General features: G+C 40.4%; 1 protein-coding gene across 1 annotated transcript in view; it reads right to left on the reverse strand.

Annotated features, from left to right (window-relative positions):
- Positions 1-810: 810 nt before the first annotated feature.
- LOC132828912 (alpha/beta hydrolase domain-containing protein 17B-like) overlaps positions 811-17,321 on the reverse strand; it is a 74,519-nt gene continuing 58,008 nt past the window's right edge. Inside the window, exons 3-4 of the mRNA XM_060846108.1 lie at positions 16,446-16,625; positions 811-4,228 (exon numbers count right to left, since the gene is read on the reverse strand). Of these exons, the coding sequence (XP_060702091.1) occupies positions 4,000-4,228; positions 16,446-16,625 (409 nt within the window). The 3' untranslated portion in view covers positions 811-3,999. The remainder of the gene's footprint in view (positions 4,229-16,445; positions 16,626-17,321) is intronic.

Genomic DNA, 17,321 nt, shown 5'->3' on the forward strand with positions numbered 1-17,321 from the left:
GACCTTCTAAAAGGAGAGACAGAGACAAGCAGACAGAGCAGATGAGTCTGCATGGGCTTCAAATCAGGTCCACACTGGGATTTGCTGAGATAGACAGTGGGAAACAGGAGGTCTTCACAAGAACAATAACCAGCACAATTCAGCAGAAGCTATGAGAGTGCAATGCCACATTCTTCTGACCAAAAGCATGAAATATCACACTGGGGATTCTCCAATTAAGATGCATAGAGCTTCAGCTATAGTTTCTTGTTGCTCTTATAGGTGTTTGTTTTCCTTTGTACTGCTATCTGTTAATCCAGATAGATTAACATACATTCATATGTAGCTGGGCTTCCTTCAGCACCCCTCAGGGAATTTGCTGTCGGTGCAAATTGACAGCTGTGGTGAAAGGACTACACACAAAAAATCTTACACTGTGACAGTTACCTTGATGTTAGAAGGTATTACACCCTTTAGTGATTTGCCCAATAGCTCAAGACATGTGGACACCACTGTTCAGAGTATTTTTCAAGATAATGAGTACAGCAATTAGGTATGTAGATGCACCTGGCAAGAATACATTGCCACTGGCCAAAGATAGGAGTAGAATGGCTCTTCGAGAAATGCCTGAATAACCCCAATCCCTTATGCCATCCAATATATCATTGGCTGAAGAATGGTCCTTCATAAAGAATAAGCTTAACTTGATAATAAGGTATTTGACTCACAAATTAAAGCCATTTCATCCAAACAAGTTTTTTGTTTGTGCTAAGTGCACTTCACAATATCAGTGACCCCATAATAAAACAATATAAAAACTTTGTCAAAATGTTTTAAATTTTCAGTTAAATACGTTTAATATAATGTTGCAATAAAGTTTTTTTTGTCATTGTTGCAAACAATAATTGTTTCAAAATAGAGAACAATCCAGTGGCAAGGCTGCTTACAGCAGCCTTAAAGGGATAAGGACATGTAGTGACCAAAAGTACTTTAACACAGCTGGCTAACATTTACAGTACATTCAATCTTTTCTGTTTGGCTCCCATTTTACCACTCTTGATGATTACACCATTTTACCTTTACACATCTGTTATCCATTCACCATTAAAAGTGTGTTATTTAGGGGTGAAACGTCAAAATTGCACCACTCCTGGGAACATTCTGGGAATGCATACAGCAAAGCTGCATCGTCTCAATCTGTGACTGTCCCAATTTTGACACACATCCCCAGTTCTCAACACGGAGGGAGGCATTAGGATCCTTAGCCCTTCTCTTCTCCATCACCTCTTAACTACCAACTTAATGTAAAGATTTAGAGATGTGCAATAAAAAAATTAAAAATTGCATCTTTACTTTAGAACCAATGTTCTATTTAAATGATTTCTATCATTTGATACTGGGCACATCCACATTCATATTCATCATGCACATATTATGGAGCCTTTGAAAATATGAACACCCACAGGGTACAAAGAGCATTACAGCCCAGAATCAAGAAATTAATTAATGACCCTTAGTTTAGCATAGAAAGTAGTTTGTGATATTAGTATGCAAAAACGTAATGTGTTTACAATGATTCTCTGCCTGCTATTTTAACATAGATGTTAACTTGTTTAAAACAAACTAATTAGTTAAACAGACTAGGGAATACCCCTTATGCATTATGTGCTTGTTTACTAATATCACAAATTCTAGACAGTATACACTTATTAAATTCAACAAAATTGCCCACCCAATTATCCAATTGTTCCCTCCTTTCCTGGTGCCAAACATGCATTCTATATCATCGGCACCAATTGGTTATTTCAATCAATGGTTATTCTTCATTTGTGAACCAAAAGTGGGAACATTATCAGGCTATTCAACAGTGAGGAGCATCACAACCTAGTCTGATCCTGCCCTCACTCAATATCCATACATTTAAGCAAGTTATTGGGCTAATGGCAAGACAACTGATTTTGTCCTTCTGCTATACCATTGGCATGATAAAAGCCACAACTACACGGAGTGGGGATCAAATCTAGCTCATTTCCTGGATTGTATAGATACTGGGCTCAGTATTATTTTGGGGTATTCAACCTCTTTCCTAAATTTCTTAAGTGTCAGATATTTATGAGCATTCAATCCTAATTGCTGATACTTAGAGAATTAGTGGAATATCAGCTTTATTCTGTTCCTCCAAGTTCTAGTGTTTGTTGATCACAAAAATAAAAAGCTCATTTAGCACACTGGGAAAAGTGGTAGTGTGGAATTGAAATTGTGACTTACTGCACACCCTTGCAGATTATCACTACGTTGACTAGATTATGACCATGTTTACCATTCTGGTGACCCTGAAGAATAATGTATTGACATCAATCTTGTTGGGTGTCAGTAAGTGAGATGGATTTTTGTTTTTGCCTCTCCAGTTTTCTGCTTTCTTCTCCTGAAAGCATGTACCTCATGCTGGATCAGTTCCACATGCGCTAGCTGCCCTCACGTCATCTAACAGAATACTCATCACTTGTGAGCTTAGAATGCAAGTGATAACCTTGTTTTTTTGGAACTCACAGTCAAGTCTGATCCGGTTTTCACCCAACACCAACATGACCACAATAAGTAGCAGCAATCACTGTATAGCAATCAGGAGTGGAAGCCCTCGCTGATTTTATTTTGTCTTACTTTTTCTAGGAACAAAGATTTCTAGCTCCTCTACCACATTTTAGCTGAGATCAACTAACTCAGCACAAACTCAGATCTAGGGTCCTCCTAGTCTATATGGCTCAGTTTCACACTGTGCAGTATACTTATCCACACTGAACCATCAAAGGAAGTTTCTTTAGAGATGAATCTCAGAATCCATTTAACCTTGATTACTTTGGACAGCTTACAGTACAAAATACAGGCCACAAGCAGCTACACAAACTTCCATGGATCTACCAGTTTGCTGTGATACAACAGGAATAATTCAGTGCCCTTAACGATCTCAAAGCACCAGATCTGTGCTGCAGAAGGCTCATTGTAAATTGGTCAGATTCTGATACTCCAAACACTTGTAAATATAGCCCAATGGACACTGAAAAGTCCTGTCCTAAAGGCTGCAGGAATGGCAGAAGTAACGCGCAAACACCAAATTTAAGATTTTGGTACATGGAGCTGGCTACTCAACTCACATTACATTCACAGCCTTAACCTGAACCACGTTTATAAAACAAATTTCAGCATTTTTTTTTCTTTACATAAAACATCTTTCCCATGTTGATACTTTTTCAATCGTGTTCTCATTGATTATTGTCTCAGGCATTCTTTTCCAAGAAAGATTCAACTCTATAGTGTTCGACTGAACCACGTTTTGCTCTATCAATAAGTCACAGCTCAAACAATTTAACACCCGTAACTTGCCAACAGGGTACAATGTCTCCAAATCCTCCCGCCTCTTTGATGTACATTTAAACGATGCCGTGGGTGGCAGCTCATAGGACTATGGGAAGAGCTATGATACATCACAAGCTGATATTAATATGACACATCAATATTCTCAGTATTAAAAGGGATGAGAAAACAGTATGGAGTCTTGTCTCTTAAAGAGCGGAGCCTTGTGTTGCAATTACATTGGTCTTTTTGGGAGGTTTTTTTGTTCCTTTTTTAATGAGATCATCTTTAAATTTATACTCAAGAATGATTTAGCATAATTTGAAATGAAATAGATTAAAAATTACCATTATACTGCTTTTCTTTTAGCCAAGACCACCAAGGGCATCACACCAGAAGACCCATCTCCTAAAGGGACAAGTTCGACTTTATTCTGGTTTTATCCCCACAAATTTTTATACAAATAGAAAATTAACAATTTACTATGGTTGTAAGTAATTAGCAATACTCTCCAGGCTAACTGCTGCATCACATTTGTCTTCTATATTTTACCTGCACTAGCACCCAACGTGAATTTAAAAGAAAATCATGGTTGTGTTTGCATTTCCGATGCTATCCAAAGTTCTCCTGAAAAAATAGACTTTCCAAAATGTTTGTTCTTGGTTCCATTCAATTCCGTTGCACATTTACCAGTTCGTATGAGATAAACTTTCGGAGCCGCTCCAGATACTGGCTGTACAGTTCAATGTCATTGTGACCAGCCCCCTCCACCCACAGTGGCTCCACTGCCTTCATGCAGCGTTCATACAATGCCAACCCATGGGAGAAATCGATCACTTCATCCTCAGTGCCATGGATGATCAACACAGGAGATGTGATTTTGGAGATTTTATCAATGCTGTAAGATAAAAGAAAACGAAGTCACAGCGTCAAAGTAAAATACATCTCAGTTCATGCAACGTAAATAACAATGTATTAATTCAGAAGGTGAACTTTATTTAAGATCACTTACAAAGGAGTCAATTTATTTTTCTTTCAAATTTCTCTTTTATTTTAGGTGACTCCTGGATTCCATTAGTTCAGTCCACATTTGCTTCCTCACCTAGATGAATGCTCTTTGTATGATAGTTCAGAGGGCTACTCATTCTACCTTGTACTATGTCAGTCAATTTGCATGAGCAGACATTACCAAAGGTCCCATTGATATCCTCCTGCCTCCAGTCATAGTTAGAGCCCTTGGATCACCAGCACATTAGAGAACTTTTACTCAGGCCTCAGTCAGAATTACGTGGGTAGGAGAAAGAAAATAAACTTCAGCAGCATTTTACTTTTAGTTGCAGACCTTACTTTTCTCTACTGCCTGAATAATTTAGCACAGAATGTAGGAAATGGAGAAAAACTAATATTTTGCCTTTACTTCCATCCACATAGATGTATCTGATATGGTTGGAACTGTCCTGCAGAAAACTGGGAGGGGCAGAAATGCAGCAATGCATGTTTCACAGCACACATCCAGCCCTGTCCCTGAGTTTAATGTCAGTAAAACAATTTTAAAGAATTTAATTTGCACCATTAGGTATTTAAAGGGTCAGTAGTAATACAAAGAAAATGCCTATTCTACTCCAACTTTTTGTAAAACAGAATGGAGTAGAAAAGCTAGTTCAGTAATTTAGGGACACTGTTTTCTTATATACATGCATTCTTTGTTTTAATTCACTTGTGATATGAAGGCGTCACTGTCTGGGCCAGCACTTATTGCCTGTACCTAGCTACCCTGTAGGTAGTGGCGGTAAGTTGTATTTTGAACTGCTGCTGTCCACTTATTGTAGGTAGTCTGACAAATCCATTAGGGATGGAATGCCAGGATTTTGACCCAACGACACAGAAGGAAGAGCTTTATATTTCCAAGTCAGGAGGGTGAGTAGCTTTGAAGGGAATTTTTAGGTGATAGCGTGCTTATATACCTGCTGCCCTTGTCCTTCCAGCAAGTCAGTCAAAATTCTGGAAGGTGCCAAGGATCCTTGATGAATTGCGACTGTGCATCTTTTGGTATACTTTGCTGCAGGAGAGGGTGAATATCATACCAATCAAGTGGGTTGCTTTGTACTGGATGGTGTCAAGCTTTGTGTGTTGCAGCTGCACTCATCCAGGCAAGTGGGGAGTATGCCATCTGACTTGTCAATTGTGCCTTGCTGAAAAGGGGACAAGCTTTGGGGAGTCAAGGGGTGATTTACTTACTACAGTGCTCTTAGCTTCTGATCTGCTCCTGTAGCCACTATCTATACAACTAGTCAGTTGGATTATTCAGCCAGCTATATTGGGAACATTCATCCCTTAAATTTTCGGGGATAATAAATTTCTGCTGGACTGCGAGAGCGCGCAGAGAGAAGCCCTGTCCTGGGCTATGGGCTTCTGATGAACTGGCGTGAGGACTGCTCTTGGGATTTCATTATCACCCGGTCACTTGTTCCTTTGTAACTCTCCCAACCTGCTGTCCTGATTTGCCACATTAGAATGCTAAAAGTCAATAGAATGGGTCAGTCAAGGCAAACTGGTGCTGCAATTTAAACTTGATCATCTGTGAATTTCTTTTGGCCTCTGATTTAATTTTGGGGTTCAGATTACGTGTCAACATGGGACAACAGCAGGAGACAGCATGGCCAGGGGGTCGATCAAGATAAAAGCAGCAAGTATTCAGGGAGTTGGGCAAAGTAAATGGTGGAGATAGCAGAACAACACGAGCCCCTAAAAATTATTGCTGGTGATTTTAAACGAAGGAATTGTCTATTAATTTCAAATGGGTCAATACTTAAAATAGCAAATAAAAAATGCCATTGAAGATGTTAAACTCTTGCACACTACCATCATGAACATTAATTTCAAGGATCACATCTGACCAGTTCAAAGGGTGAATTGAAGTGCCAGAATGACCAAATTATTGATGTTATTACCTAGCTTTATATGCATGCTTTTGAGCAGTACTGCTGAATTATTTTAAGAAAGCCATTCATTTATTATGGCGTATCTCAAGCAAATATTAAATCTTGGGTCCCCATCTGAACATCTGCAAAGAAAGGGTAATATTGCCGTCATTGTAGAAAATGTTTTTATTAGCATACAATAGAAATAAGATCTGAAAATGTGTTGCTGGAAAAGCGCAGCAGGTCAGGCAGCATCCAAGGAACAGGAGAATCGACGTTTCGGGCATAAGCCCTTCTTCAGGAATAGAAATAAGATGCCAGTTAGTCAACAATAAAGATAAATCTTCATTCATATAAAATAGTTATCTAATCTCTGAAAACTGTTAAGTACCTCAGGTACATTTAACCACAATTAAATTTTCATTTGCTGTCTACATAAAACCAGGGAGTGCTCAAATCTGATCAGATGGACATAACTCTGAAGACCAATTCCTGGCAGACAAAGGCACAATGCTTTAAAACCCCTTGTATCAGGTGACTGCTTTGAGTAAACCACTGCAGTATGTTTCTTTTTGCATCATCGGAGACAAACAGTCATCTTGCAGAACAAGAAACTTCTTCATATGTTCTAGACAGCATACCATGTGTGCTATGCACGGCAATATCACATGCTGATGTTTGCTTCTGCAAGAAATAGACTAGAACTAGTTAGTTCTGCAGTTCCTGGTTGTAGGTTTAGACAAATGCGTCACCCAATACGTCTACACAGCTTGCGCAGACATCGCAAAATATTGATAAAAGGAAATTTATTTTTCACCAAGTGATTTTTAGGGATGTCAGGCTAATTGGAGAGCTCTTTCAAACAGCCAGCACAGAGACACAATATCAGATGATTTCCTTCCATGCCATGCAATTCTAAAATATAAGACATCTTCCCAGTACTCAATGGTGTGCCTAAACTCAGCACTGGGATGTATGCAACAGGAATCGAGAATGTTTATTGGAATGCTTTAGTTCCTTATGGAAACTATGCAAATAACACACAAGTTCGGATTATCAGTACAGCAGCACCCCATACCCACGGGGGATACATTCCACGATCTACTGTGAAAGCCCAAAACTGCAGATAGCAGCAAACCCATTCATCTCAATGGGGAAATTGCCCTTCCCAGCAGCCCCTTGGTCCCAGAAGGTTCCCTATAATATGTTCGGACGCAGTAAACTGCGAGTGACTGAAACTGTGGAATCGAGGGTCGCCATGTATACAGGATGCGATACTGGCTGCTCTCTCTTAAATCAATGGTTACAAAGATGCTGTGATTAACAATTTTACTAAGTTGTGTGTTTATGAAAAAGGTTATGTTTGCTTATCCCAGACAAGAAGCCACTAAAAACAACTTTCATAATGAAAAGTGCCAGATTCTGTCACTGTCACTCACTCTTCCAAGAAATAATAATGCCTAATCTCAGTTACAGTGGCAGTGGAATCTTACCTTTTAAATATAAAATGGATCTTTTAACTGCTGCTATATCACTAACCCACAGTTACAGATATACAAAAGGCTTTCTGATGAAGGGCTTATGCCCAATACAGATTTTCCTGCTCCTCGGATGCTGCCTGACCAACTGTGCTTTCCCAGCACTGCACTCTTCAACTCCTTCCTCTGTACCATCCCGGTCAAAGCTGAAAAAAAACTATTTCAAGTGAAACAATAACTGCCACTTGGTAGTAGCTCCAGGTCAAACTATGAAGAGTGGGGAAACAACTATTTGGCAACTTGGGAAGATAAGTCTATGCACCACTACATATGGACATCTGCACATGTGAAATGAGATAAAGAGAGATATGCATCATCAGTAAGCTGTGCTGTTCTACATTCTGGAACAAACATGGGAGATGTGTACACAATGCAGCAGCTGGATTGAGGTAGTAGAAGGTTTAATGGAAACAGTTCACAAACCACTTCTTTCTTACTATAAATTCCAAACATGATGTTATTTCCCAATTACAATGACCCAAACTATGCAGCAAAGAATGGGAAAGGAGATACCTCTGAAATGGTATTTTAGAGATGCACAGAGTAAGGAAGGGGATGGAGTTATACAGCACAGAAACAGACTTTGGTCCAACAAGCCTGTGCTGACCAGATATCAAACTGATCTCACCCTATTTGCCAGCGTTTGGCACGTATTCCTCTTAAGTAAAAAATGAGGTCTGCAGATGCTGGAGATCACAGCTGCAAATGTGTTGCTGGTCAAAGCACAGCAGGCCAGGCAGCATCTCAGGAATAGAGAATTCGACGTTTCGAGCATAAGCCCTTCATCAGGAATAAGAGAGAGAGAGCCAAGCAGGCTGAGATAAAAGGTAGGGAGGAGGGACTAGGGGGAGGGGCGATGGAGGTGGGATAGGTGGAAGGAGGTCAAGGTGAGGGTGATAGGCCGGAGTGGGGTGGGGGCGGAGAGGTCAGGAAGAGGATTGCAGGTTAGGAGGGCGGTGCTGAGTTGAGGGAACCGACTGAGACAAGGTGGGGGGAGGGGAAATGAGGAAGCTGGAGAAATCTGAATTCATACCTTGTGGTTGGAGGGTTCCCAGGCGGAAGATGAGGCGCTCCTCCTCCAGCCGTCGTGTAGTTGTGTTCTGCCGGTGGAGGAGTCCAAGGACCTGCATGTCCTCGGTGGAGTGGGAGGGGGAGTTAAAGTGTTGAGCCACGGGGTGATTGGGTTGGTTGGTTCGGGCGGCCCAGAGGTGTTCTCTGAAGCGTTCCGCAAGTAAGCGGCCTGTCTCACCAATATAGAGGAGGCCACATCGGGTGCAGCGGATGCAATAGATGATGTGTGTGGAGGTACAGGTGAACTTGTGGCAGATATGGAAGGATCCCTTGGGGCCTTGGAGGGAAGTGAGTGTGGAGGTGTGGGCGCAAGTTTTACATTTCCTGCGGTTGCAGGGGAAGGTGCCGGGGGTGGAGGTTGGGTTGGTGGGGGGTGTGGATCTGACAAGGGAGTCACGAAGGGAGTGGTCCTTGCGGAACGCTGATAGGGGAGGGGAGGGAAATATATCCTTGGTGGTGGGGTCCGTTTGGAGGTGGCGGAAATGGCGGCGGATAATACGTTGTATGCGCAGGTTGGTGGGGTGGTAGGTGAGAACCAGTGGGGTTCTGTCTTGGTGGCGGTTGGAGGAGCGGGGCTCAAGGGCGGAGGAGCGGGAAGTGGAGGAGATGCGGTGGAGGGCATCGTCGATCACGTCTGGGGGGAATCTGCGGTCCTTGAAGAAGGAGGCCATCTGGGTTGTGCGGTGAACGTATTCCTCTTAACCCTTCCTATTCATGTACCCATCCAGATGCCTTTTAAATGTAACTATACCCATCACCACCACTTCCTCTGGCAGCTCGATCAATACACACACCATCCTCTGTGAAAATGTTACCCCTCAGGTCACTTAAATTTTTCCCCTCTCACCTTAAACCTATACCTTCTAGTTTTGGACTGGCTACTCACCCTACTCATGCCCCTTCATGCTTCTATAAACCTCTACAAAGTTACCCCTCAGCTCCTAACACTCCAGGGGAAAAAAAAAATCATATTCAGCCTCTCCCTATTGCTCATGCCTTCAAATTCCAACAAGGAGCACATCAATTGTCTTCTTCACTACAATGTCTATCTGTGACTCTACTTTCAAGGAACTATGCACTGGCAGCACAAGGTCTCTTTGTTCAGTAACACTCAAGGTCCTACCATTAACTGTATAAGCCCTGCCCTGATGTGTCCTACCAAAATGTAACATGCAACATTTATCTAAATTAAACTCCATCAGCCACTCCTTGGCCCAATGATCAAGGTCCCATTGTACTCAAACAGCTTTCTTCACTGCCCGCTGCACCGCCAATTTTGGTGTCTTCTGCAAACTTACTAAACATACCTCATATATTTACATCCACATGATTTAAATAAATGATGAAAAGTAGTGGACCCAGCATCAATCCTTGAGACACACTGATGATCACAGGCCTCCAATTCAAAAACACAACCCTACAATCACCGCTGCATTCTACCTGCAAGCCAATTTTGTATCCAATTGGGTATCTTTCCCTGGATTCCATGTGATCTAACCACGGTAACTGGATTACCATGTGGAACCTTATCAAATGCCTTGCTGAAGTCCATATTAACATACTGCTCTGCCTATATCACTCTTTTTCATCACTTCGAAGTGTCATAGAGATGTACAGCATGGAAACTGACTCTTCAGTCCAACTTGTCCATGCCGACCAGATATCCCAACCCAATTGAGTCCCACCTGCCAGCACCCAGCCCATATCCCTTCAAATGCTTCCTATTCACATACTCATCCAGATGTCTTTTAAGTGTTGCAATTCTACTAGCCTCCACCGCTTCCTCTGGCAGTTCATTCCATACACATACCACCCTCTGCGTGAAAAAGTTGCTCCTTAGGTCTCTTTTATATATTTCCTCTCTTGCCCTAAACCTATGCCCTCTTGTTCTGGACTCCACCAATCCAGGGAAAAGACCTTGTCTATTTATCCAATCTGGGCCCCTCATGATTTTAAGCCTCCATAAGGTTACCTCTCAGCCTCTGATGCTCCAGGAAAAACAGCCCTAGCCGATTCAACCTCTCCCTATAGCTCAAACCCTCCAACCCTGGCAACATCCTTCTAAATCTTTTCTGAACCTTTTCAAGTTTCACAACATCCTTCCAACAGAAAGGAGACCAGAAATGCACGCAATATTCCAACAGTGGCCTAACCAATGTCCTGTACATCTGCAACATGACCTCCCAACTCCTGTACTCAATACTCTGACCAATAAAGGAAAGCATACCAAACGTCTTCTTCACTATCCTATCTACCTTCAACTCCATTTTCAAGGGGCTATGAACCTGCACTCCAAGGTCGCTTTGTTCAGCAACACTGCCCAGGACATTACCATTAAGTGTATACGTCCTGTTAGGATTTGCTTTTTCAAAATGCAGCATCTCATATGTATCTAAATTAAACTCCATCTGCCACTTCTCAGCTCATTGGCCCATCTGATCAAGATCCCATTGGAATCAGAGGCAACCTTCTTCACTGTCCACTACACCTCCAATTTCAGTGTCATCTGCAAACTTAACTATACCTCTTAAGCTCACATACAAATCATTATGGACCGAGCACCAATCCTTGTAGCACTTCACTGGTCACAGGCCTGCAATCTGAAAAATAACCCTCCACCATCACCCTCTGTCTTCTATCTTTGAGCCAGTTCTGTATCCAAATGGCTAGTTCTCCCTGTATTCGCTAGCAAGGTTAGATCTCAACCAGTCTCCCATGCGGCTTACTGAAGTCCATATAGATCACATCTACTGCTCTGCCCTCAATCTTCTTTGTTACTTCTTCAAAAAACTCAATCCAGTTTGTGAGACATGATTTCCCATGCATAAAGCTATGTTGACTATCCCTAATCAGTCCTTGCCTTTCCAAATACATGTACATCCTGTTCCTCAGGATTCCCTCCAACAACTTGCCCACCACTGACATCCGGCTCACTGGTCTATAGTGCCTGGCTTGTCCTTACCACCTGTCTTAAACAGTGGCACGTTAGCCAACCTCCAGTCTTTCGTCACCTCACCTGTAACTATCGATGATACAAATATCTCAGCAAGATGTCCAGCTTGCTTCCTACACAGAGCTCTAAGGTACACCTGATCATGTCCTGGGGATTTATCCCTTTTTATGCATTTCAAGACATTCAACACTTCCTCCTCCGTAATATGGACATTTTTCAACATGTCACCATCTCTTTCCCTAAATTCTATATCTTCCGTGTCCTTTTCCACAGTAAACACTGACGCAAAATACTTGTTTAATATCTCCCCCCATCTCCTGCGGTTTCATACAAAGGCCACCTTGCTGATCTTGGAGGGGTCCTATTCTCTCTCTAGTTACCCTTGATCTATTTGTGAAAACCTTTTGGATTCTCCTTAATTCAATTTGCCAAAGCTATGTCCCCTTTTTGCCCTCCTGATTTCTCTCAGTATACTCCTACTGCCTTTATACTCTAAGGATTCACCTGATCTATCCTGTCTTTTTTTTTAAGCAAACCCTCAATTTCTTTAGTCATTCAGCATTCCCTATACCTACCAGCCTTCCTTCCACCCTGATAGAAATATACTTTCTCTGGATTCTCGTTATCTCATTTCTGAAGGCTTCCCAATTTCCAGCTGACTCTTCACCTGCGAACATCTGCCCCCAATCAGCTTTTGAAAGTTCTTGCCTAATCCCATCAAAATTAGCCTTTCTCCAATTTAGAACTTCAACTTTTCAATCTGGTCTATCTTTTACCGTCACTATTTTAAATTTAATAGAATTATGGTTGCTGGCCCCAAAGTGCTCCCCCACTGACACCTCAGTCACCCGTGCTGCCTAATTTCACAAGAGTAGGTCACATTTTGCACCTTCTCTACGAGATATATTCCCTGGCTTTTCCTTACCACCTTTAAGTAATGGTACCATATTAGCCAATCCTCATGGCTGTTGATGATACAAATATCTCAGCAAGGAGCCCAGCAATCTCTTCTCTAGGTTCCCACAAAGTTCTAAGATGCACTTGATCAGGTCCCAGGGATTTATCCACCGTTATGCATTTTAAGACCCCCAGCACCTCCTCTTCTGTAATTTGGAAATGGAATAATAGGTATATACTGGTTACTTGAGAGAATGGGACAACGTGACAGATTCAAAATAATGAAAAGTATACTCAAGGTTTAGCTATCTTAAAACGCTCTTGAACTACTTAAGCAAGCAACTGGGTGCAACAATGACTTCAGGATTCCTCTAGATAGATGAATTAAATTGGACCTTCCTCATCTATTAATACTTTGCAATCTAATGCAAACAGAAAAACATGCATCAGAATGTTAGACTATCCTGGCACTTTTCCCTTAAGATTTGACAAAGGACTATTGGACGATGACTGATCCAAAACAAACAAATTGGTCACATGGAAACAAACGATTTGGTCAAATCAGTCCATGACAACACTTATCATCCATGTGGGGAGCAGTCATAATCCTACGTGCCTGTCTTGTTCCCATATCCTTTTATTCCCACTTCCTTCAACCACATGATTCAAACAGCAACAAGAGTAAGCCCTAAAAGCCAGTTCTCCATAAGTCAGATCATGACCAATTTCAACACAATTCCAAATTCCTTCACTATACCTGAGAATTTTGATAAAAAATAATTCCATGAATTTAGATCTATATAATAGATTTTGATAGTTATTAATTTTATTAAAAATACATGGATCTATTTTTTTTAAAATTAACAGCGAATTAGAATCTACAGCAATTTGGTGGGAACACTTCAGTTAGATTACCCCTCAATATACTATTCATCCCAAGGTATGCAAAGATATTTCTCCTGTCCTCTGCTAATCTTTTACCCACATTCTAGATCCCACAACCATTCAAAACAATCTGTATCAAATCTAGTATTGCCTCATCACGACAATTTTAAACAAATTATCCTTTCATTATCTAACTTCCCTCATATCAGGTAGCATCATACCAAACCACTGCTGTATGCTCTCTAAATATCTTTCCTACAGTATGCACACCAAAACTGCAATTGAGGTCTCACAAAAGGATATATCTGCAATATTATATCATAATTGTTACCGTACATGCCTTCTACCACAAAACTTTGCGCTCTTTTTACATAGTTTTAAATTAGCATTACTGCTCTGAATTATTGATTTTCAAGTATCAACAAATTAAATCTTCACACTACCATAGACTAATCTGTTTGCTCTAAACTACATTAGTTTGTAAAGATGTAATACACTTTGGCTTTGCATTCAAAATTTCACCATCTGATCAAAATTTCCTTGTACTCATTTTAGTTCTCAAAATGATCAAAGTTATCACACGTTAGCACCATCTGTACTTCATTAAAGCATTAAGTGTAAAATTTTGCAAACAGAGTTTTGGAAACAATCTTTGGTGTGGGAGGTTTGATCTTTGATTTACCATTATGATGCTTGCATGGGAAGTTGCTAAATCCTGCAGGCAGAGAAGCTCACACAATTGTGATCAATAATTAACACTGAAAATTGTGGTTGTCACCATCATTTCCACTGGTTTATACAAGAATATAATCACACTACAGCCATAACGTCAGAGAAAGTGGCTTCTGAATGAAGTCTGAATCTGGCATCAGAGTTTAACCAGCATGAAAATAAAACTACAGGTGGGTATACATGAATATGTTGAGGTGAAAATTATAGGAATGATTAAATTGGCATGGAATATCTTGTCTGATCAACTCAATTTTTTTAAAGGAAATAAAAGGAGGAAAACAGATTGGAATTCAGTATATAAAAATTTAGATTTTCAAAAGAGCATTAGTAATAAACTAATGTATAAGGTGAGTTGAATGTGAAATCAAGAAACATGTTGCAGACTGAATTGCTGGATTTCAAGACAGGAAGGGAGGGATGGAAGTAAAGGGTTATTCAGAGTAGTGGAAAGTGGTATTCCACCAGGATCAGTACTGGGACCACAGCTGTTCACGGTTTACATGAACAATTCGAACTTTGAAATCAAAAACAATTTCTAAATTCTAAATTTCTAAAAACAAACTTGGTAAGAACAATCAATGCTGAGGAGGACTGTAACAAGTTAGAGGAGGGCATTAATAAACTCGCAGAAAGGGGAAATAATTGTCAAATGAAGCTCAACAAATAAATGTTAAGCTGTATATTTCGAGGGGAAGAATAGGGAGGTAATTTATTACTTGGAAAGTGATAAACCAAGTAGGATGGATGAACAAATAGCATCAGAACACGAATGCACTAGTCAGCAAACACTGCCCCAGGTTAGCAAGGCCAATACAAACAAACAAGTATAGTCAGTTCTGAGTCGGGCCGTTAATGTAAAAATGGCAGAGAAAGTAAATGCATACACGAGGCAGTACTTCTGTCTTTCTACTGTGACACTGAGTTCACGGAAACTGACAAATGCTCTTGTGATTGTAGAAGCTGTTCGGGACATTGTTTAATGCTGGGATTTCATATTTATGATGGTTAGGGCTTAGTCCTTCTTGGTTTAACTTGCAATTTGCAGAAGGCAAAGATTAGTTTGTTTAAATAGCAGACTTATCAAAATTATAGATTTAAACAAACTCTCTGGTAGAGCACTGCGTTAGATCAGTATGGCTTCCCTTGTTTAAGGTCAAATCTGTTATCTGAATAACCAATTACCCGAATGAAATAGTACCCGCCCATCTCATTCGGATAATTGAGGTTCCTCTGTATTGGCTTTTAATGCGATTCTGACCCCATTAAATTAAATGGCAAGGCCATTGCCCTATTTTCTTATAAAGAGAGATCACACAAAAATGGAACTATCATGTTATATCAGAACTGACTGTATTTCAAAATTGTCACATATGAAGATTACACTATACCTGTACTGAACCTTGGTAAAATCACCGAGTACTATACCCAGTTCTGGTCACCACTCTAGAACAAGGATTCAGGGGCATTAGAGAATGTGTGAAGATGACTTGCAAAGGTAATACCCAGAAATCGATGGATATACATATCAAGAAAACAATTGCAAGGCTGGGTCTCTTCTCTCCGGGAAGGAAGGTTGAAAAGTGACCTAAAGGCTTTCAAAATGGATAGGCAGAGTACACAAGAGAGAAGGGAATAAAGGGTTATAACAGTACACTTCGATGAGGAAAATGAGAATTGAGAATAAATGTGGCATGGTCTGGTGGAGCTAAGTGGCCTGTTCCACTACATGTACTCAGAGGAATTACATGCAATAATGCACTACCAGATAAAATGTACTATAGCTACGGTGCAGTAATTATGCTGAAGTAGTCACACAATACCTGCAGCACACTTCATTTTGTTGGCCATATGCAATAATTTATTATTTATAACCCCACACGCATATGCTAAGATTAGGCAAAGTTAGATGCCTTGAGTCAGGTTCTTGTGCCAAAGATAGTAACTCAACTTTTGGGTCACAAGGTCTGGGTTCAAATCTCACCTGGTCTATTCAGTGTCATAATGCATCCATACAAGTTGACTAAAAATATTGAGATGCCTCGAGTCGTCACTATCAAGGGACAACGCAAGAACTGATGAGGAATCAGCTCCAATTAAACAACAGTAATGGGCACTTACTTGGGGAATGCATCAAAGCAGTATGTTTTCTTTGTGTCTGGGAATGCCACCCGCATTCCTGAGGTTAGCGGAGAATGCAGAATAACAGCAGCACACTCATACCGGGAAGCCAAGTCAACAGTTGGAACGGTACCAATACTCTGCCCATACAATATAATGTTTTCAGGACTGATGCCATATCTGCAAGGAAAAGAAAATCAAGCATGAGGGGATCATCGCTAAGCAGTTTCCACCCACTTCAAAGTAGTTCTTTCTTTTATTCTTTTTAACTTAAAGCTGTTGCTGCATCTGCCAAGAGTACCTCAGATTGTATCCGTTACAATTGACCTTGTCTGAATTCAGACATCACTCACTTAAAATAAAAATCAATATTTATATAAAACCGACTATAGTCTCAGGACATCCCAAAATGCTTTACTTGAGATAGGATCACAGTGTATTTGTTAACTTTAAAAAGTCACCATAAAGTGATGAAATGAATGGTTAATCATTTTGCTGCAATGATAAAGAATATGGAATTATAGTTGCTCAAAATACAATGAAAAAAAATAGTGCTTCTTGACATAGTTCTATGAAGGCCTTCACGTTCATCTGAACAGACAATCTTACACAAGGATCTCATCCACAAACATCTGCAATGTGGTTCTCTCTCTGCACAATGAGACAAGCTTGCAATGAACTTGTTCAACTATTGCAACACTAAGATTTACTCTTGATTGCACTCATTATTATGCATGCAAAAGGAATTGAGTTTTTTTAATTTGTGTCTTTTTTTTGTAATAACTGGTGACAGAAGGTGCAACTTCTACTTGTTACTGTGTAGTACAACAAATCTTGGACAGAGTTGAAAGACAGAATAGGTACAATACAGGAGAC

Source organism: Hemiscyllium ocellatum, chromosome 28, assembly GCF_020745735.1.
Source record: "Hemiscyllium ocellatum isolate sHemOce1 chromosome 28, sHemOce1.pat.X.cur, whole genome shotgun sequence".
Lineage (NCBI taxonomy): Eukaryota > Metazoa > Chordata > Chondrichthyes > Orectolobiformes > Hemiscylliidae > Hemiscyllium > Hemiscyllium ocellatum.